The 22,781-nt window shown below is 42.0% G+C and overlaps 1 protein-coding gene across 1 annotated transcript in view; it reads right to left on the reverse strand.

Moving 5' to 3' along the window:
• Positions 1–6: 6 nt before the first annotated feature.
• znf608 (zinc finger protein 608) overlaps positions 7–22,781 on the reverse strand; it is a 53,428-nt gene continuing 30,653 nt past the window's right edge. Inside the window, exons 3-9 of the mRNA XM_042488679.1 lie at positions 13,844–13,931; positions 5,762–8,183; positions 4,469–4,901; positions 3,764–3,933; positions 2,830–2,977; positions 1,804–1,860; positions 7–961 (exon numbers count right to left, since the gene is read on the reverse strand). Coding sequence (XP_042344613.1) covers positions 942–961; positions 1,804–1,860; positions 2,830–2,977; positions 3,764–3,933; positions 4,469–4,901; positions 5,762–8,183; positions 13,844–13,931 — 3,338 coding nt within the window. The 3' untranslated portion in view covers positions 7–941. The remainder of the gene's footprint in view (positions 962–1,803; positions 1,861–2,829; positions 2,978–3,763; positions 3,934–4,468; positions 4,902–5,761; positions 8,184–13,843; positions 13,932–22,781) is intronic.

Genomic DNA, 22,781 nt, shown 5'->3' on the forward strand with positions numbered 1-22,781 from the left:
AAGTGTGAATGACTTTGTCTTTATTGTGAATTAGAAAATGTTTTTGGGGGCCAGATTTGTCCTGCGGGCCGTGAGTCGATCATCGTAACTCCTGCAGTGCCGGATGCTGGTTGAAATCGGCAGGAAACTGAAAGAAAACTGACTCCTGGAGTCACTTAATGAGCCGGGCTGATGGAGAACTGGTTGCTCTGGTAACGCTGGTCGTCCCCGCTCCGCACGCCGCTCCCCTGCGCGGCTGATGGAGGTCAACATAGAGTAGGATAAAGCATGTTAGTGCTCTGCCATGAATCTGTACAGAATATTTACAGCACTGGGTTCCTCCATGGCACTGGGCGGGTCGATGTGAAGGTTTACTCTCACATAAAGACGATACAATCAACATGGTTACGCTCAAGTACAGGTTAGTAATACAAATGAAGCGTCAGCACTATGGAGGGAGGAGGACCACTTCAATAATCAGAATGAGAATAATAAGGATAGTAATAGACTTTTTAGCTTCCTAATGCTGTTTCCCAATAGGAGTTTTTAAAATAAAAAACATCAACACTATTGGGGTAATGTGAGTCATCTTCAGTACATTCAGTCATATCATCGTCATTATACACTACCATAAATGTGCATTTTATAAAGTCGAGCACCACGGCCGCAGCGGGGCCGACGCACGGCGCTCAGAGTTCTTTAAACGCCTGCTTCTGTCCGAGTCCTGCAAAACCCCAAAGCTTCAAGTGTCAGTGATCAGAGGTCCCGATCCCGCCTCCCGTCCCTCCGTCTGCTCCTCCGTGACGTCTTATAAAACAGGTGGTTTCATTAGTAAGAAATGAAAGAGGTTCTCTTTTTTAATTTGAGTTCTCTGCCTCTCAGCGAGGCGAAGCTTATTAAACACCATGGAATTGATGTCTGATAAATCTGCCGTTCCTCATGTGAGACGTGGTCACATGGTCCTACTTCTTCCCTTCGCTCTCTGTGGAGACAAACGGGACAAAACACGTCAGTCACGTGTCTTTAGCCTGTAGCCTTTCAGCTCAGAAACCAAAGTCCATTTTTTGTTTGTTTTAATCAATTATTTAGAGTGTTTATATTCAGCATTAAAAAAATGCAATTTTAAAAATTAAAAATTTTAATTAAAAGAAATTTAATTTTAATTTTTAACAAAATCAAATTGAAGAATCAGGTATCCTGACATTTGTTTGAACCTGATTTTGACGCCTGGAAAATACAAAAGGCTCAAAGCACACACATTTTAAAATTAATTAATTTCATCAGCCATTAGATTTAAAAACAACGCAAAAATGATCATCAGAAAAATGTATCAAATTGTGATGAGGACAATCTTGAGTCCGACTGGACGTTTGTGCCGAATTTGGAGAAATTCTTTAAGTAGATCTCGAGATATCGTGTTCGTGAGAATGAGACGGACGCAGGGTCGCAGTGACTTTGACCTTTGACCACCAAAGTCTAATCTGTTCATCTTTGTGTCCAAATCAAGGTTTGTGCCGAATTTGGAGAAATCCTTTCAGGGTGTTCTTGAGAAATCACAGGGCCTCCAGTCACAGCTTTCACCAGCACAAAGGCATAAAAACGTCTTTTTCCCCTTTTTTAACAAAAGTTTTATCACAATATTCAGCAACGTTGCTGCATGTTTTCTCATACTGTGCAGCCCTAAAAGCTCCTGACATGATAATTAAAACAGAGACGCTCCCCGAGCTCCTCAAACATCGTCAAAGACCAGCAGGAGACCAGAGGAGCAGCCGATAACTACTGTATGTGTGAACAAAGTGAACATGAAGTTGTGACCACACTCACCTGTGGACGAGTGACCCGACACCTGCTGACTGGAGACCAGCGACCTGGAGCTCAACCCTTCAACACAGGAAATCAGCTGTCAAACATTTCAAATTAAAACGTCCTGTAAACTGTTACTGTAAGAACCGACAGCAGCAGACGAGCTGTGACTGCTGGCTTTGGCTCGACCACAAAATTTATTTAGTTTTTTCATTTTTTCCCTAAAAATCTGGATATGATGGTTGTTTTTAAGCACTTTGAGATTTTATTTATTTATTTTCTGTTTTATTTTCGGAGTATTGCAAACATTTTGTGACATTGCCAGTTTTTTTGCTGTTGAATTTAAATACACTTTAAACACACTCCTGGTACAACTGAAAGTTTTTAACCAGCATTACATCATATTCCTCTTTTTGCTGTTGTGTTCATTTTTAAATGGGAAATAAAGTAAAAAAATAAAAATCTGTCAGTCTGTCTGTACACATTCACCCAATTATTTAAAAAAAATACAATAATAATAATAAAACATGAATTAAAAAAGAGGACAAAAGAACCAAAAATTCATCACCTTTGAAGAGACATAATCTAGCATTCTTATTAAAATGATCATGCAGTTGCAAACATACCGAAATATTGTCATTGTACAGTAAAACAGACAATAATCTGGTTAGTTTGGGAGTTTTTAGTCTGTTAAATCTCTAAAACCTGTCTGAGGAGACTCATTTTCACAGCAGTGAATTTATCAATTTGTTTTTTTTTCATTAAGTCATTCACTGGTCTTTTTAATGAAACTGGTCTGTCTCTGCAGCACAAAGATGCAAATACTTTTAAAACTGGTGCAACATAACTAGAAAAAAATGGAAAAAATTAGGCTTTTGCTCAAGAGGTAGAAAACCTACAACTCCCAGAATGCACTGTGCTGCACCAATAACTGTCCTGCTGGTGGGTGACTTAATGCAAACACGTCGCTTTGACACGACGGCAGCCGTCAGGTGAACAGCGGTGTGATATTCCCATCAAACAGTGAGTTACAGTGTGTGGTCGTACCTTGGTAGATGTCGTACTGCCCTGACATCAGGTTGTAGCTCATACCGAGGTGTGTGTGATGGTGTGTGTGCAGGTGTCGGGCGAAGGACACGTGGTTCCTCTCTCGCTCCGTCTCTCTCTCTCCCTCGGGGGAACCCTTCTCGCCGGGCTGCTCACGAACACGCACACACATACACACACACACACACACACACACACACACATACACACACATGCACACACATGCACACACACAAACACACACATACACGCACACACACGCACGCACGCACGCACGCACGCGCGCACACACACACACACACACACACACACACACACACACACACAATAATCATCAGGTAATTTCCGTCTCTTTTGGAAAAGCCCAAAAAGGCTGAGTTGTTTTTTTCTGGCCCTGTGTGCTCCGTCATTTTAATCTCTCCTGATATGTTTATATATGCACAAAAAAAACCCCAAAAACAGACAAAGTCCTCGAGATAGAAAACCTACTTAGTAAAAAATAACTCTGAAGCTCGTTCTGTTTTATCTGGATATTTTAACTTATCATTTCTTGTCTTTCTCTGTAATTGTTGTACATAAGACAATAAAGAACTTAACATTTCTAACGTTTCCTTTTCTGTTTGTCGCATTCGGGCAGTAAGTTTGTTGTTTGCGTGTGTTTTGAGGTTTGAGATGAGTTTCTATTGATGTGTGAAAGTAACGGATACAGTATCAGATGTATATTTACTCCAGAAAAACTGTACGTGATTTTTCAGTAAAAACGTCCGAAGACAAAGAGTGAAGTTATGTGTCTAGTATTTAGCCTCTGATGTTTATAAGCAGGTTAAAACTTCCTGTCTTTGTCTTTAGTTCAGATCTTTTTCTGTGTTCACGTGGAAACATCACGTCTGTGTTGTGACTGAGAGATGTGGCGGTGAAGAGAGCGGCGTCTCACAGCGGGTGATTTTCCGTGGTACTGATGGCTCTGCTGCTGCAGCAGCTCCATGGCCGAGGACGAGGACGAGTCGCCGCTCTGCTTGCTGCTCACCGCTCCTCCTCTGCCGGGCGGAGTCACCTCCGACTCCTCCCTGCCCGCCGTCTTACCGTACAGAGGGTAGTGGAAACCTGGTGGACACAAACAAACACACACAGACAAAGAAACATTCAAACAACATAGAAAATAGATAAGACCCTAATGTCTTGAAATCCTAGAAACATCTTTCAATCCTAGAAATGTCCAAAAGTCATAGAAATGTCCTCGAATTCTAGAAATGTTCTTAAATCCTAGAAATGTCCTTAATTCATAGGAATGTCCTTAAATCCAAAAAAATGTCCTAAAATCCTTAAAATTTCAATTCAATCTTAGAAATGTCCTAAAGTCCTAGAAAAGTCCTTAAATCCATGAAATGTCCTTAAATCCGAAAACTGTCCTAAAATCCATGAAATGTCCTAAATTTCTAGAAATGTCCTTAAATCCAAAAAATGTCCTAAAATCCTTAAAATGTCAAAATTTCAATTCAATCTTAGAAATGTCCTAAAATCCTTGAAACACGAATAGATCTCGCCCCTGTCCTCCTGTCAATACCAAAGTGGCTCTCAAGCAAAGCATGTTGGGTGTCCCTCCTCTAAAGAAACCCCACCCCGTCCCTCGGACTCTCACCTGGGTAACTGTGGACCAGGGTTGGGGACACCCCTCTGTAGGAGCCCCCGCCGCTCTCGCACATCGCCAGGTAAGGCGGGTAGGAGGAGTGCTGGTACTGGATGTAGGGCTGCTGGGGGGTCATGGGAGGAGACACCGCCGCCCGGGCGCTCTGAGAGTCCTCGGCCAGCCCTCCCATCGGCTCCTGGCCCTGATCGTCCAGCCCGTCCAGCCTGTCCGAATCCTCCATGTCGATGGCGGGCGGGAGATCGTGGACCCTGGCTTTTTTAGCGTCTCCACTTCCTGCTGAGGTCATCTTGGCGCCGGCGGGCTCCACGGTTGCTCCCCAGTCTTTCCCCCTGTCCGCCTCGCCCTCCTCGGCCTCCTCGCCGTGTTGGAGCTCTGAGTATTTGCTGTGAGCGAGGCAGTGAGCCCAGGCCGGGCCGTCTGAGGGCTAGATCGATGGGGACAAGTGTTGGTGCGAGTTGCAGTGTTTCCCCTATAATTCTTAGTTAACAGTGGTGGGTGGGAGTCATTTTGGGCTCAGTTCAACCTCGGTCCACGTCTCTGTCCCAGTTTTTGTTTACCAGTTGCAGAGCTTAAATACCTATTTTAACTAAATATTTTTGAGCATTTTGTCTATTTTTTAAGTTCATTACTTTCATTTGTTTGTTTGTTTTTCTTGCGGCGGAGGCCCACCGCTGCTGCATGACTATAGAGGAAACACTGTGTGAACAGAACCAGAGACAGACCGTCTATCACTGGCTCTGGGTGTGATGTTGATGGAGGATGACGACGTTTCGACAGCAGGCGGCCATTCAGAGGTGGGATGTGAGGAGCGCGGCGTCCCCGCTCAATGAATCAAGACACACATGACCAACTGCAGACGTCAGGCCAAACTGAAGGAGAAAACGACCTCCCAAACATTCAATTCATACAACCTTTTTCGTACATGACCCAGCATGGCTACGGTTAGAAATCTGTACAAGCTTTCTGAAAAAGCAGCTCATATAAAAACCAACACTTATGTATTAGAAATGTTTCTTTTCTTTCCTTTGTGTTTTTACATTTAGAGCTAAAGTTGGACATTTAAAAACATCTGCATCAATTCAAACCATTTGATTTCAACCAAAATGACTAAAGTACAGCTACAGCACCACAGAAGCCACATGGTCTTTGTCGTTAGCACCTATCGGTTTTTAGCCGTACACAACGTGCGATTAATCTCTTTGTGACGCTCGACAACAGTCATTAAAGCACACCAACAACACCATCAGCGGCGGCGGCGGGTTAGAGACAGAGGGAGAAACTTACACTGGAATAGGAAACATTTGAGTCCAGATCTGTCTGACTGTTTGGGTTGTGGAGTGATGAAGAAGAGGAAGAGGAAGGTGACTTGATGTCGTCGCAGTCTTTCATCGACACCTGGTGCTGGTCCACCATGCTACCGTGCACCGCCTTTACGCCCCTTTCTCCCCTCTCACTCAACTCCACGTAGGACAGGACGGGTTTGGGGCAGCAACCTTTTGCGCCGTCCGGACCTTTGCCTAACATGGGTCCCCCGGCCGAACCCCCGACCATGTGTTTATCATCCTCACTGTCTCTCATTCCCCTCTCGCCCCTTTGCTTGGCGCCGTGCGTCTGATCGCAGCATTTGGAGGCCAGTAACAGTTTCTGGTCCATGTACAGTCCTCTGGAGTACTGGCCGTAGTACAGCGACTGGGCCAAGGCGGTCTGAGTCTGACTCATAGCCAGCTGGAGCTGAGACTGAGGTGGCCCGTCGCCTTTCTTAGAGTCCAAGAACTCATGGGAGGAGCTCTTGTCGTCCTCTTTCGCTTCGTCCTTCCTGTCCTTCGCTTTGCCATCAAGGGCGGAGCTTTTGTGGAAAGCGACGCTGCTGTTTGGCCTGTCCGACTGCATGTAGCCCTGCAGGTAGTACGGCTCGTAGCCGTGGTAGTACGGGGACTGGGGGTCTTTTGATGGCGGCGCAGATGCAGCGGTTGGCGTTTTACCAGCGTGGTTACTGCTGGAGCTCACCTCCGACGAGGCCGAGGAGGTGGACTTGGATCTGATTCCATCCGAGCGACTTTCAGAAGATCCGCCGTCGTCCCCGGCATCGGAGATGTCAGAGTAGGCGGGGCTGTTGTTCTTGCTGTCTGCTGCCAGGCAACCGGAGTCGAGCCGCGATGAGCCGCCGATGGAGGGACTGGGGGCGTTGTCGGTGAAGGTGTACACCTTGTCCGCCTCAGCTCGGATACTGGCCATCCTGCTCTCCTGGCTCTCTGTGAGCCCGTTCAGGACATCCTGCTTACTGAGGTGCTCCTTTAGAAGGCTGCCGGAAATCTCCTTGATGCCCATTTTGGACGCACTGCCGCCTTCATCCATTTTGATTCCACCGCTGTCGCCATTCGTCGTCCTGGTTTGGGTGTCTTTGTTGTGTTTGTCCTTCAGCCTCCGCTTCTCTTTCTTGCGGGTCTCTTTGCTGCAGGTGACCAAGGTGGCTTTGACGAGGCTCGGCTCCACAACAATGCTCAGCTTTGGTTTGATGGGTTTCAGGGGGAGGTTTTTACTAGTGAGGCCCACGGCCGCCATCGGGGAGGGCTGCTGTGAGGCGGCAGTATCTGCTGCGCTGGTCGGGTACGCCGTGTTGGGTATGGCGATGAGCTTTGGGGGAGCGGGGGCGGGAGCAATCGGCCGGTTTGTCCGTGACTTGGACAGCTTCTCAACCTTTCCGTTGGCCTTCTTGCCCTTGTCGCATGCGCTCCCCTTTTTGTCGATCAAACCTTCGGCTTCCAGCTTGGGCATCTCGACGGTGGAGTTCCTGTCCGGGACCATGCAGTTCTCCAGAACCACGGTCATGTTGGAGATGATGGGCAGGTTGCTGAGGTCATCGATCAGCCCGTCTTTCAGCAGCGAGGTTCTTCTGGTCTTGGGGTTGGCTGAGGGGCTGTGGTCAGTGCTGAGGAGTAGCCGTCTGTTTTTCGGAGACCCCACCGTGGTCACCTTGTATAGAGGAGCCGGTTTCTTTGAGGAGCTGTTGGTGCTATTTGTCTCTGAGAGGTCGTAGGTCATGTTGTTGATGGTGTCCTCGCAGTCTGATAGTCGGTCCTCGCTCTCCCCGTCCTTCATGGGCTCCAGCTCCGGCTTCCTCTGCTCCTCAGCCTCCAGGTGTGCGTGAGTCTGGTGGTAGCGCAGGCCGTTGATGTGCTTGTAGCGTTTAGTGCAGTTGGGGTGGGGGCAGTCGATCAGGATGGGCGGTGGGGGTGGCGAGGAGGCGCACCCTCCCCCGGGGTCCATGAACGAGGGGTCGGATTTGCCCTGCGGCGTGGATGGGGCGCTGCGGGATTTGGCTCGGATCCTCTTCCCGTTCCCGTTTTTAATGTCGTCAGACGACACCATGCTGAGGTCCAGGTCGGCCGGCGGCTTGTTCTTTCGCTTCCCAGAGGAGAGCACAGAGGTGCTGTTGGCGGGTTTCACCTCCTCCACGGTGAAGAAGGAAGGAGGCGTTCGGCAGTTGCTGTTGATGAGGTTCAGGCTTCCTCGCCGCCCCTTGTTATGGATGGGCGCGGGGGTTCCCGCCACACCGCCTCCACGGCTCCTGTGCTGCGACAGACCCCTGACTTTGGCGGCAGGGGTTGGCTCCACGCAGGGCCGCTCAGCCATGGCCATACGCATCCGTTTGCCCCGCCCACGCCCACCCGGCAACTCCGGGTCACTGGAGGGAGACTCGCAAAACCTGGACAGAAGAAGAGAAAAACAATGGATTTAGAAGAGAATTACTCTTAATAATCACCTATTGACAGCATGGAAATGGTTCAGAGTGGAGCTCTGCGATACGGCTTTAAAATAATATCACGATATTTTAAGGCTATATCCTGATACCGATATATATATATATCTCAGTACTGTTAAATGTCCTTTACAATAATGTTAAGTAATGTAGCTACGTAGAATACACTACTGTTTTTAATATTTAATGAAATAAGGTTTGAAGAAAGTTTAAGTGTTTTTTAGTGAAACTTTAAAAAAAAATTAAAAATAATTCAAAGAGTGACCCATGATGCTTTTTTTTTTTTTAAAGAACCTGGCTCGTCTCAGGCTGGAAGAGTCAGTGTGTTTGTTTTGGACTTCCGGTCAACATTTGGATGTTAACGGACAGTGAAACAAATACTGCGGCGCCTTTAACCGTGAGGATTCATTCACTGTGAGCGGGCAACAAACAAACGGTTCTCCGGTTCATTTATTACTAAGTCAAATCACTGTATTTATTACTTACTCTAAAGACAACATAATTCGTTGAGTTCAAGTGAACATTTGTGCCAAATTTAAGGAAACTCTCTCAAGGCCCTCTTGAGATATCATATTCATGATAATGAGATGGATGCAAGGTCACAGTGACTTCTGACAAATGACTATCAAAATATTAAACAAATATTGCATCCACAAGAATAAGACCAATGCAAAGTCCCACTGAACTTAACCTTTGACCACCAAAATTGAATCAATTCATCCTTGAATCCAAGTGGACGTTCGTGCCAAATTTAAGGAAACACCCCTAAGGCCTTGATGAGATATTGTATCCACAAGAATAAGACCAATGCAAAGTCCCATTGAACTTAACCTTTGACCGCCAAAATCTAATCATTTTATCCTCGAGTCCAAGTGGACGTTTGTGGAAAAATTTAAAGCCCTTGAGTTCATTCTTGAGGTACTTCTGGCCACATTTATTGCCAGCGTGAGGCAGAAAAACGCTGCACCTCCTAAACACTCAGGCGTTCCCAGCTGGGCGGTTCCAGAAAATCGCCTGGTGTATTCTGCTTGGAAAAATGCTTTTAGGGGACTCACAAGATCGATTGTTAGTTTAATGTGAAACTGGATGGACGAGAGCATATTGACCAACCGTGTCGGCTGTAATAAATACAACTTAGCCATTCTTTTAAAGAAATTAAGCATTAAATGAGGTGTTGTATTTGTGTTATCTCTACGAGGGGACACATTGTGGTAGTTTAGTACTTTATTCCTCCTGTAATCACACTGTATCACTTCATATTGTTTTGTTTCACACTTTCTGATCGGGTTTCGTTGTATGGAGTGTCACGTTGAGCCTTTTCAATCCTGATGGATGAACTGAAAAACACATCAAACCGTCAAAGCCGAAAACTGAAAACAAAGCTGTTTTTCTTGTTGATGCTGTTGTTCTTGAAAAGGTTTTAACCCAAGAACAACTTGTTCGTATCGTCACCCAAATTGAACTCTTGTTCCGTCAGACAAAAAAAAAAAAACTTGGATGATAACAGATTATCATTCAAGGCTCACGGGGACCACTTTACCCAGACGTCAAGGATAAAAAATTGATTTTTTTTTTTGCTGTACAAAGCCGGCTTCTCTTTTGATAACATAAAAAAAACTGTACAATCCACATAGTTATCTCTGTATTTGATATTGAGACATTTTGTATTCACATGCCGTCCTTTCTTCTTTGAAGTCTTTTGATGCTGTTTTCCAGAGCGCCTCACATCTCAACACAGAAGATGCTTCTCTACACTCACACATTGTTATTTATATCAAAAACCTGTCTGCTGGGACGAGGAAAATGCTCCAAATCTATATCTAAAGCTGGACACATAAGTGCTGGACTTTCAGTGCATTATGGCGCTACACTGTAGGAGTCGATGAATATATTCTGACCTTGGAAAGACTGTTTTGGGGCGTTAATCACTTTATTAATGGAACAGGCTGCAAAGCACGTCGAGACGAGACTTTCTTGTCCCCCTCTGTGATTTTAAAACGATGATATCTCGCATTTCTTATGATGTTTGTAATTGCTTTTTTGCATCAGTGTGTCCCTGTGAATGTCACTGAAGCTGCTGGAACATCTGACTGAAATTTTATGGATTTTCTTTGGCATTTCAAGGTTATTTGTTGCTCTCATGCCTCTATTTAAAACCTGGATCGATTGAGGGACGTTGTCAAGATGGATTCCAACAATTCAACTGTGCCTGCTTGAGCCTGATAATTGAAACTCGCCAGTTTCTTTTGGTTTTTACGGTATCAGACCTGTTTTTCAAGTGTGTTTGTTATATATTTTCTCTTTTCAATTTAACCCTCTGTACCATATGAAACTAGTAAACCAGTGGTACCAAACATGTTATGGTAGCTTCTCAGGAAAGGGGCTAAAAAACGCTCCAAAGTTAGGCTGAATTTTGGCAAGGGAAAAACGGCATGGCATTTTCAGAGCAGTCTCTTGACCTTTCACCTCAAGATATTTAAATTTGTACAGTTTAAATGATTATATCCTTATAGTTATGATTATATCATCATTTGGCGATTTGTGTGAATTCTGGCAAAACCATTTTTTGACTTATGGCAAAACCATTTTTTATGAGGTCACGGTGACCTTGACCTTTGAGCGCCAAATTCTAGTATGTTAATTCTTAAGTCCAAGTTGTGGCAAACTTTAGGAAACTCCCTCAAGGTTATCATCAGATATTGCATTCAAAAGAATGATACAAAAGTTAATAGCCAGAAAATATTATGATGTCACAGCGAAGCTGTCGTTTGACCTTTTAGATATAAAATCTCATCACTGCATCATTTTATCCAATTGGAGATTGTGGTTGAAATTTTGCCATAGTAAGGGTATGAATTATTGAGTTATGGCCATAAACATGTTTTTTTCTCGAGGACACAGTGACCTTGACCTTTGACCGTCAAATTCAAATATATTAATTCTTAAGTCAAAGTGGATGTTCAGAGCAAATTTGAGGAAACCCCCCTGAAGGCAGTCTTCAGATATTGCATTTATAAGAATGAGATGGATGCAAGGTCAAAGTGACCTTGACCTTTGACCATCAAAATCTAATAAGTTCATCACTGAGTCCAAGTGAACATTTGTATTATATTTGAAATAATTCTCTCAAGGCATTCTTGAGATATCTCTATCACGATAATGGAAAGAATGGGACATATGGGACGTATGGGACATGTGGAACGTATGGGACATATGAGACGTATGGACGGCCTAAAAACATAATGCTTCTGGTTTTGGCTTTTGCCAGTGCAGAGACATTAAAAATTAAACACAGTGCTGAGCTGCATCTCAAACTAATCTTCAGTTTTCCAGCTTTCGGACAATGTGTAACACTTCTATAAGGCATCTACTGTTGACCTGCTGCTCATCCCCCCCAAAAAAACACTGTCCACCTCTCCAGAAAAGACAAAAAATGGGTCTCTGTGGGTCTCAGAGGGTTAATCACTGCATCACTTCATCTATGGTTACGGAATCATTCATAGAGTGATAATGAATCGTGAAAGAGGAAGCATTTTATTCCACTGCATTATATAATAAAGCAGCGCTCAGTCACTGCTGACAGACAAACAGCGACAAAATGGAAAAAGCAATTTAGTCCCTGGTTGCCGAGATTAAGCCGTAATTGCCATGACAACAATCATTTACATACAGCAGCAATAATTGAGAGGTTTCAGCCCCGTGAGGAGCGACTGTCACATTTTCCACTCAGCAATTACAAAAACCACTCTGCATTTGTAAAACAGTCGGGACGGAGAGAGGGGAGCGTTTCTGTTAGAGCTCATCAGTCAGTTCAGCCCTTTGTGTCACTTTAGCAGCATTACAGCACTTTAAAAAAACAAGTGCTCTTTCTCAGTTAATCAAATAAACAATCAGCAGCAAATAAAGCAAATGAGCAACAATGAAATGATTAAACAGGATACATCAAACAGGGAAATACAGCAGGCAGAAGTGAGTCAGAATAATTATCTGAGGCCAGTCCTTAAAATGTGTTTATAATTAGAATCAGGATTGATTTCAGATTTAATTTTGGGCCTCATTTCTCCAATCTGAGAGCAACACGCTCGCTAGATGTCTGCCAAAAACACAGTGTCTGTACACAGAGAGATTTACAACTGAAATTTGCTGCACAGCATCGAGTCATCATGCAGCTTTGCTGTTGGCATCCTAATTTCATACATCTGCGTCGCCCTGTGGCGACTTGACGAGCCAATCACAACTTGAGTAAACGGATGTGCTGCTTTTTGGAACTGACACACATCCGCTTATTTGTCTTGTACATTTTGGATCACTGAAACATCACTTCTACGTCTCTAAAGAGAAGGATTATTAAGTTTTCTGGAAAAATCAAAGAAGCGATACTGAAACCAATTCACAAATTAGATATACCGGCACGCAGCTGTGTGCCTGCACACACCAGTCAAATTTCATTTTCAAATTACATCCCTGACTGAAAACACACAGACGATCGCTACAATCAGCACAGTTTTGAGGCGGTTCTGAAGGGTTCTGAAGTTAAAAACATGTTATATGACGTCTACATGACCTTGACATTTGACCAGCAGATTCTAATCAGTTCATTCTTAAGTCCAAGTGGACGTCTGTGCCAAATATTAGGAAACTCCCTCAAGGGTATCTTCAGATATTACGTTTATGAAAATGAGACAAATGCAAGGTCACAGTGACCTCTGACCACCAAAAAATAATCAGCTCATCGTTGAGTCCAAGTGAACGTTTGTGCCAAATATGAATAAATTACCTTAAACTGTTCTTGAGATATCACAGTCACAAGAATGAGACAGACAAGGTCACTGCGACCTTTGACCAGCAAAAATCGAATCAGTTCGTCCTTAGGTCCACTCAAACGTTTGTGCCAAATTTGAAGAAATTCTCTCAAGGTAATCTTGAGATATTGTGTTCAAGAATGAGACTGTGTGTCGCACAGTCTTATGGTGTTTTTATTACTGGGTGTGTGCAACAGGTGTTATGTGCAATGTGTGCACAATATTGTGTTAAGTGTAACTGGGATTATGTGCAATGGTACATATGATGTTACCTCTGTTTAGACTGTTGTGTTTTTAATGTAATGGTGTGGTCATTGGTTTTTATTGTAAGTGTGAAGGCATTATCTGTGCAGCACTGAGTCCAAGACAAATTTCCCCTACGGAGGCAATAAAGTACATCATATCGTATTATACTGATCGTATAGATCTAGATATAAGTTAGTCACCTTGACCTTTGACCTATGACCACCAAAATCTGAGCAGTTTATTCCAAGTGGATATTTGTGCTGAATTTGAAGAAATTGCCTTGAGGTGTTTTTGAGATATTGCGTCCACAAGAATGAGACGGACAGACAGACAACCTGTAAACATAATGTCTCTAATGCTTGGGCATGAAGAGTCGTCACATCTGTGACCCAGCGCACATCTGTCTAAAGCTTACGAACATTAGCCACCAAGCCCTTAGCCAAAGAGATTTTTTAGGAACACTATGTTACACAAAAAATCACACTGTATGCCTTTGAAGTCCTCTATAGAGAAAAACAGGCAGCATTAAAAAAGGAAAACGTAAAAGTGTAGAGTCACCTTGGAGGAGCCCAGTCGTGTTTGGTGCAGTCTAAAAGAGTTCCCACGTAGGTTCTCTTCCTCCACGTCACATTCACCACCAGCACACCTGTCAATCACACAGAACCAGAACAGTTAGTACTGGATCCACTGGGACCAGAGCAGTTTTCTGTACCGGTATTCAGGATGAAGAGGTCCAAAGAGGTTCCAAAGTAATTTAGTATATGAGCTGACTTTGTCATTAAGAAGCAGAGGAAAAGGTAGATGGCGTGACATGGAGGATACCACGACCATCAAACACAACACGTTGTGATTACGGAGTTACTGTGGTGTTTCCATCGGATTTTTAGGCACCACAAATTGGTGTTTTACGGCAACCTGTTGCTATTTTTCCAGTGGATTTTTAAGCACTAAATGTGATAATTTTGTAGCAACCTGTTGCTTTTTTTCAATGTTTTTTAGGCACCAAAGCTGGGTGTTTTATAGCAACCTGGTGCTTTTCCAGTGACTTTTTAAGCATTAAATGTGTTTGTTATGTAGCAACTTCTCACTTATTTTTCAGCTGTTTTCAAGGCACATAACATTTTGTAGCAACCTCTTGCTTTTCTCCAGCTGATTTTTAGGCACCAAACATGGATGTTTTGTAGTAACCTGTCATTGTTTTTTCCACCAGCTTTTCAAAACACCAAACGTGGGTGTTCTGTAGCAACCCATCGCTGATTTTCCTGCTGATTTTTAGGCACTAACTTTTTGCTTTTTTTCCAGCTTATTCATTGGCACCAAACATGGATGTTTTGTAGTGACTCGTCACTGTTTTACCTGCAGGGACAGTGGCACAAAAAGTAGTATTTTTTTTGTTGTTTTTTTTACAGAGACGTTGCTACATTTCCTGCCGAGATTGTGTCCTCAAAATGTGTATTTTAAGCCAAACCTAACCACATGTTTACCAATGTTACAATGTAAAGTGTTAATGTTTCTGCTACATAATAATATGCAAATGTAACGTATCTGTGATTTGCAAAAATGTACAATGCAATCAGTTTTTCTGTAACTGGGTTGAGAAGTCAGAGAGAAACAGTGTGCAGGACTTAAAGAGGGCAGTTTAATTTACACTAAAAACAAACCTCAATAACAAATTAATCTTTTGTAACATTTAAAGTTTTATCCCAAAATGTTTATCCCTCTGGTAAAGATGTGGCATGAAATTAATCTGTCAGTAATTAACCAGATAAGAGGAATTAAATCACTTTTGAAGGAGATAAGGTATTATTATGTATTTATTATGAAGAGGGATTTTACCATAAAATAAAAAAACTTTGTCTATTACAGAATCAAACAGTGAAACAGCTGTGTTCAAAGGTGCGACTGATTCGCTGAAACAAAAGACAACATATCAAACTGTCTGAAAGGAGCTTTTCACCTTTTGTTCACCTTTTTTCAGACTTTGCGAGCAGCACTTCTCTTTGTAGTTCTGCAAAAACGCTCAGCCCTTTGTTCTCTCTAGTATCTAATGAGGAAATTAATGAAACACTGATAAAAGACAAATCTGCCGGCATAAAAAGAGGAGCGCACTGCACCTCCGAGAAGAGAAAAATCAATGTGACGCGTAGACGGCAGTTAACAGTTTGGAAATGAAAAGCTGCGGCAACCTGAAGGACTGAGTTCACAGTTTTAAGAGGCTCAAATTGTTTTCCAAACGGTTTGTTACAGCCTCTGTGAAATTGCTCAAAGTGATATCGGTCGGCGGCATCAGAGGAAGAAAATACAGTCTTCTGTTGCTGTCGGGTTTTTGGTTGGAAGGAAAATTTAGTCTTCAAGGTTTAAATTCTAATCTGAGAAGTGACGACCCTTCGGCCATCCAAAATGAACGTCTCTGTCTTCCTCTTCCTCTCCCTCACACTCTCAGACTGACATTTGAAAACCATTAACCTCCGTTTTGTGATGCGCCGGCGGCACCGCAGAGCAAATCAAATCCTGGATGCATTACAGCTCCGAAACGAGGTTTGACTGCAACACACGAGTCCTCGCTCTTCAATTAAGCCTGATGGCCGCCGCCATCACAAACACTCACAGATAAACGACAGCTGGGGAGCGCGGCCGAGCGCGACGCTCCGGTTAACAAAAGGTGGATGTGATCGGGCAGATTTTTGGGCTTGATGGATCTGATCAGTCAACGACTTAATATTCCAAATATTCCTTATAAAAATGCCCTTAACCCCTTAGGGCCCATTTTAGTATTACAGACACTGTCGCTCAAAATGTGCTTTTCAAAATCAAACTTTAAAAAAATATATTTTCTACTTTCGAGTTAATTTTTTCACCAACACCAGTCCTCATCATAAATATTTAATATTCATAAATTTTCAAAATGTTAACCTTTTAAATGCCAAGTTTTTGTCATGATGCAACTATATTTACTGTATACTATATATACTATATAAATATAGACGATATAGATGGATGAAAAAATATTTTCAATATAATATACTACATAAAAAGTAGATTTTTTTTTATTATCACAGCCTGGAATATGCAACAATGATTTTTAATCATTATTTGTTGTGCAGTGTCAAATACTCAGACTCATACCACTGCAGACACAGTGCACGTTTCAAAATCAGGCTTTAAAAATATTATACATTAATTGGATTTTCTACTTTGATTTTTTTCATCACCAACATCAGCCATAATCATAAATAAATACCTAATATTCATTAATTTTCTGAATTTTCACCCTTCAAATGTAAGGTTTTTGTCATAATGGCACATGTTTTGAGATAAAATTTATAAAAACAACACAAAAACTGAATTATTTTCAATAAACTACATGCAAAGGAGATTTTTTTTTTGGATGATGACAGTTTGGGATATGTCAATGATTACCAGCAACATTAATTGTGAAAGTGCATCTGGTGGAAACAGCATTTATTTTCTCCATATGCCAAATATGTAAAAAATGACGTCATCAGGTGGTAAAAATTACAAATTTCAAGGCAAAAACCCAGAATGGCTGTGGGATCAAAAGTTGCAGTTCGAATGGGTTTCAATGGCACATACGGATAAAACAAATTCACAAAGAAATTAAAAAGAAATTCTTTCCTTCAAAGTTCACATTTATTCCAAAATGTCCTCATCATCTCTCTGTTGTGTAGTTTGTTGATTTTCTATTTCTGATTTTCAAAATTCTGTTATCTGAAGGTTTTGCTATTTCAGCTCTTGCAGTTGATTTTGCTTCTTAAATTAAAGAAAATAGATCACAAAAGGAGCTGCTAAATTCACATGTGACATGTTAAAGTTAAAGTTAATTATTTATCGGCCTCATTTACTGCTAATAATCGGCATCGCTATCGGCCCTGAAAAACCGGCATCCGTCGACCCCTGAAACAAAGTTTTATTGTAACATCAAACACGACTTTTTTTGTCCTGTGAAAAAGTTAGATTATATTCGTCAAATGGTGTTTCTGGGCGGTTTTCTGTTTTTCACTCTGCATGTGAGATTCCACCGCTTCGATTTCCATGATGACAAGTTTAAGAACATTATTATTATTATTATTATCAAATTATCTGATTAAAAATATAAAAAAGTGATTTGGAGATTTTACAGTGTAATGTCAGAAAAAAAGCAATTCATCAAATCCGGCTGACTACAGTACGTCTGAGCATTTTTCAGACTTTGAAAAGAATAATTTAAGTCAATTTAATACAAATTAGGGCCTTATTTTTAGATTAATGGATTCAATGCCTTTTCAGACTTTTCAAGGCTCCGTGGGAACCCTGATTTTTCGTGTGTTTACCGTAATTATTGATCATCCTTGTAATTGACTTTATCTCTGGCATTAAGAGAGACAGACAGACGGACAGACGGAGCATGTTGAACCGTGAGTGGAGCTCAGCTGAGAGTCGAGCCAATCACCATCTGATTAGCGCTCATCAGACTCCGCTCTCCTGCAGGGGGGGGGGAGGAGGAGGAGGAGGAGGAGGAGGAGATGAGAGGGGGTGAAATGGTGCTCTCGTCTTCTCTTCTGTCTTTCCAATTAGTATTCTGCTTAATTAACATGCAACCGGCATCTTCCCCTCGTATCCCTCCGCCGCCGTCACAAGGAGGGGGGCTCCAGTTATCCCTCCGCCTCCTGAACAGTCGTCCCCGAGCGGCAGGGAGGACGCCTCAGAATGAAAAAATACTCTCTTTGTCTTTCCTCACCTCCTCTTTGACACTGTCCATCGCAGATGATCCTTCTTCATCCCTTTGTTTCTGTCCGTCTCCGTCTTTACAGTCCTCTCTGTCTCTCCGTCCCCCCGGTGGTTTAAAAATATAGACAAAAACCTCTGTTGCCATTCTGTCCATCTCCTCACGTCTCTCCCTCGTCTCCTCGTCTGTCCATTCGTCCTGTCAGACTGAATCCATTTCCTCGCTCCTTTATCTCCCTTCTGTCCCTCCATCTTTGTCCTTGTTTCTCAGACTCTCCCTGTATACTAAATTATAAACTTAATGTCTGCATATTTATATTCAGGGTTAACACACAGTCATGGAAAAAAAATAACAACTTTTCCATGACTTTTCAAGGACCCGAAAAATATATATATTTTTTTTTTTTCTTGCCCCACTTGCCCATTGTTTTTCATACATACAGGATTAAAACTCTATTCAGATACAGTTTCAGTAGAAAATTTCACTTATAAATATGAAAATCCAGCAATAATTTCTATTTTTACAGTTTCTGTATATTAAAATGGTTTCATTTAGGTAATTTTAAAAACACCCCATTTAAGAAAAAAAAACACCCCAAAGTTTTAAGTTTTCTATAAAATTCAACTAAAAAATGTTTAAAGAAAAACAAATGCCATTTAAAAAAAAAGAATTCATGCCTTCCAAACCACTTTTCTTAAATACATAAATAAAATAAAAAAATAAAATAAGCTAGAAAAATCTGAAAAAAAGCCAAAAAAAATAATAATAATAAAACATAAATTATAAAAAAATCACAGCATTATGTTGTCAGCTACAGAAAATAAATTCACTGTTATGTTACACTGATGTCATTTAATTTATTACACGCAGCACAATTTCATGACTTTTCTAAAATTCTCAATGATTTTTACTGGTGCCATTAGTTTTCCAGGCCTGGAAAATGTGACTGTAAAAATCCCTGACTCTTCCAGGTTTTCCATGACCGTCAGAGCTCCAGATTTATCATTGTGTTATTTCTGTCCGTTGTTCCTCTGCTCGGCTTCACTGATGCTGCTGCAGTTTGTTTACTCTCACAAACCTGGAAACTCGACGCTTTGATGTTTTTTGGGGGGATTTTTTTTTAGCTCCTCCACCGAGGACGCGAAGTGCTCGGTCCTGCTCGTTTGTTTGTCTGTTTGTTGTTTTAGGAGGAAATCTCAGACAACAGATTCGAGTCAGATTTGGTGTTTGAGTTCAGCCACCGGCCACAGAAAATGTGAGGGATTTTTCAGAGGACGACATTGAGGACGTTATTGAACATTTTAACTTTTTGCTCTTAAATCAGATCTGCCACTTGAGTAAAACCAACACGTTCTCATCCCAAGTCGTCGCTTTGTCAGTGGACTTGTGTGTCTAAATATTACACTCTAGGCATCCTGCGTCTGCTGGTGATGTCGCTGCCGGGACGTCAACAGAAGCGCATGGACAGATGAGGCAGGCGGAGGGTATGGCGTGGAAAAAAAATCACATTTAGACAGGAAGCGAACGCGTGTTAAAGTCCATGGTTTGTTTGATCAATTCCCTCCCGCACGCCTTTTAAAGACCATCCAGCTCATTATTTCACATCACTACCAGCAGCAGGTCGACATGTTGCCATATATTGGCGTATCATGTGGACGCGGCAGGTGCCACCCGGAGGCTTACAGTGACACTGCGGATGATTTTGTCCGGTGGCGTTCTCAGCTAACGTCGCCCGGTGGCGTTTCACACAGCTGCAAAAGGTGGCTATTGGCGTCAAGATCTTATGCAGAAATCATCCCAAAAATGGCAGTATTTGATAACTAAATGAAGACAGGCTAGCGTTATCATGCAAGTTTAAAATTTTAACCTTTTTTTTTGTCTTTTTTAATTTTCGACTCATCCTTAGATTACTTTTTTTTTTCAGAAAATAGTTAAAAGTTTCAAATGTGATGTTATTAAATGTCTTGTTTCATCAGACCAACAGTCTAAAACCCCAAAATATTCTGTTTTCTCTAAAATAATTTAGAAAAGCAGAAAATTTTCATACTGGAGAACCAGAAAAATATTTATTTTTTTTTTACATGAGTTTTAAAACTTACCTAACCCTAAACTTTAATTTGTCTGACTGACTAATTGCTCTGCATTGTTTTATAATACTATTACTACTCCTAATAATAATAATTATAATAACTACAACAATAGTTATTATTATTATTATTATTATTATTATTATTATTATTATTATTATTAATGATAATAATAACAAAATAATTGATAGGACTTATATTGCACTTTTCCAAGTATTCAAAGACGCTTTACATGAAATGCAAAACGAAAACAACAACAAAATAAAGAATACAAGATACTAAAAGATGCTTACATGAAACACAATAAAGCAGGTATGGCAGTTCAGATTTTGGGAGGCAGGTATTGACGGCTAAATCAAAAGCTATTTTCAAATGTTAAAGAATTTTGCAGCCTTGGAGGAGGTTTGTGCTCTGCTTTCTAATTTGTATTGGGTTTTTTTTTCTTTTTACAAGTTTAATGTCGTCAAGGTCTGCAATAACGTTGTGTTTTGGTTGTTCTGACTGAAGTTTTATTCACCGTCTGGTTTTCTCCATCTCTCCTCTATATGAACGCAGTCTGCAGCAGCACATATATTATTCACCGTCAGTCTCTCCGTCTCTGCTCTCTCCATCTCTGCGGCCTGTTCAGCAGCCCTCTTCGCTCAGAATCTATTCCCCCCGTGTTGTGTTTGTTTTCTCCCCTCTTTTCTCTTTTTATTTTTGCCTGGGCGGAGTGAGGAGCTCCAGTTAATTAATACTGGGCCGGGATACAAACGCCTCCCCGCCAAACTCAACGCTCCACTTCAGAGGCCCCGCGGCTGGCACGGTGAGCCGGGCACCGGGAGATGGGATTATTCATTAGCAGCCCGCAGTAAGGTATTACACCTCCGCCGAGGGGCCGCCGTGCCGAGCGCTGTCCTCGTTAACGGCCTATCAAAGTGCGATGGCGTCGAAATCAGCGGGTGAATCATCGGGCCGTCTGATCCGCCGCCCGCTGCTCCCATGGTATCATTTTGTAGTGTTGGACGGGTTTCTGGTTCTACTTTTCGTCTTGTTTTGGACTTTACTGCTTCAGCCCGACGCCAGAACTGCTCTGATGAGGATATGCAGCCATGTTTTTACTAAAATCCACTTTGGTTATTTTAGTTTGAAAAGTATGAAGGAGCATCTAGAGACATATGTTCAACAAACCCACACTAGTCAGAACGAAACCCAATTTCATTTTGGACAAACAGGATGAATTTCTAATGTTTTTAGGAGCAAACTGTTGAAATATAGAGATTTTTAACCCTTAGGGGCCCCGCTACCTTAACAGTCTGAATGAAGCAATTTAGTCTCACAGTGTATTTTAGACTTATTGTAGGAGCTGAGCTGGAAATGCCAAGATTAGACAAAAATACACAATCTGGCTAAAATGTGTGCCATATGCATGAATACAGCCAAAATGATCAAAAACTGAAGAATGAAAAGCGCGTAAAATGCTCCAAACAGCCTCTAAAGGTTAACAGTTAAGAGCAGCAGTAACACAGAGAGATACCGTTCAAAGTCTCAGTGCTGCTGTACTCTGACTCAGCACTCTTTTTCTCTCGTCCAGTCAAATTTACTAAAAATACAAACACAAAGCGGAGCAGCAACTTGCAGGCTTGACTTTAGTGAAACAGAGCCAACAACAATCAGAGGGATGAACGGAGAGCCAGTGACTCACCAGTCTGATGTGAGATAACAAAAAGCACAATGCTTTACCAAACTTCAGCAGTGTTAAATCACTCAGTAACACCTCCAAATCTTCACCAGATACTTAGAAAAACACCAACTGCTGAATGATCAGTATCATTTATATTCTTTTACTAACTATTTCCCACAGACTGACCAGCACATTTAGTATGGTGCAAGCTGTAAACTACCTCCTCCATCACTTTTCACACACAACAATGTTTTTTTATTACAAGAGGAAGCTAAACAACAAGTGCAACCTGCAAACATCAGACCAAAAGCATCAGCTGGGACAGAGTTAAAGTCAGATCACATCTGACTCCACATTTCAAAGGCGACTGGTTTATATCTCCCCTCATATGTGCCCACCCGTTATCACATGACCAAAATCCCCAAATTTAGGTCACATGATAAGTACTGAACTAACTCCATCCACAGATTAACACTATGGGATGCAGATAAACGCTCTGGGAATATACAAGTTAGAGGCAGAAAAACAACTTCCAATGTATGAAAATAAACCAAACTTTGCACTTCGGCTCAGTCCAACGCCGAACTTCCTCAGCTGCAAACACAAGCCGATGGCCTGACAGTGGCGCTACGGTGGCCGCCTAAATTTTGTTTGAATATTCTCATTTGTCCGTGCTGCAGCTTTGCAACTTACACCAAAATGTCGGCCCTATTGTGCAACTTCTGCTCACTTCACTGTGGTACAAATTATGAAGTCCATCGCTCTGTTTTTACCAAAAACTGTCACACTAATTAAACCTATCTCCTCCCACATTTTTTTGCTGAGTTGACACCAAAGTTGCTGCAGGGCGTCTTCAGACTGTCCGACACAAACCAACTACACAGATTTTTCATTTATCAAAACTTGGGTCTACAGTGCATCAAAAACATTTGACTGTAAACGCTGCCGAATACATTTACTTGCAAATTCTTGCTATAAATCAGATTAATTTACCAAACAGCCAGTTCTGTTGTTTTCCTG

Source organism: Plectropomus leopardus, chromosome 6 (genome assembly GCF_008729295.1).
Source record: "Plectropomus leopardus isolate mb chromosome 6, YSFRI_Pleo_2.0, whole genome shotgun sequence".
Lineage (NCBI taxonomy): Eukaryota > Metazoa > Chordata > Actinopteri > Perciformes > Serranidae > Plectropomus > Plectropomus leopardus.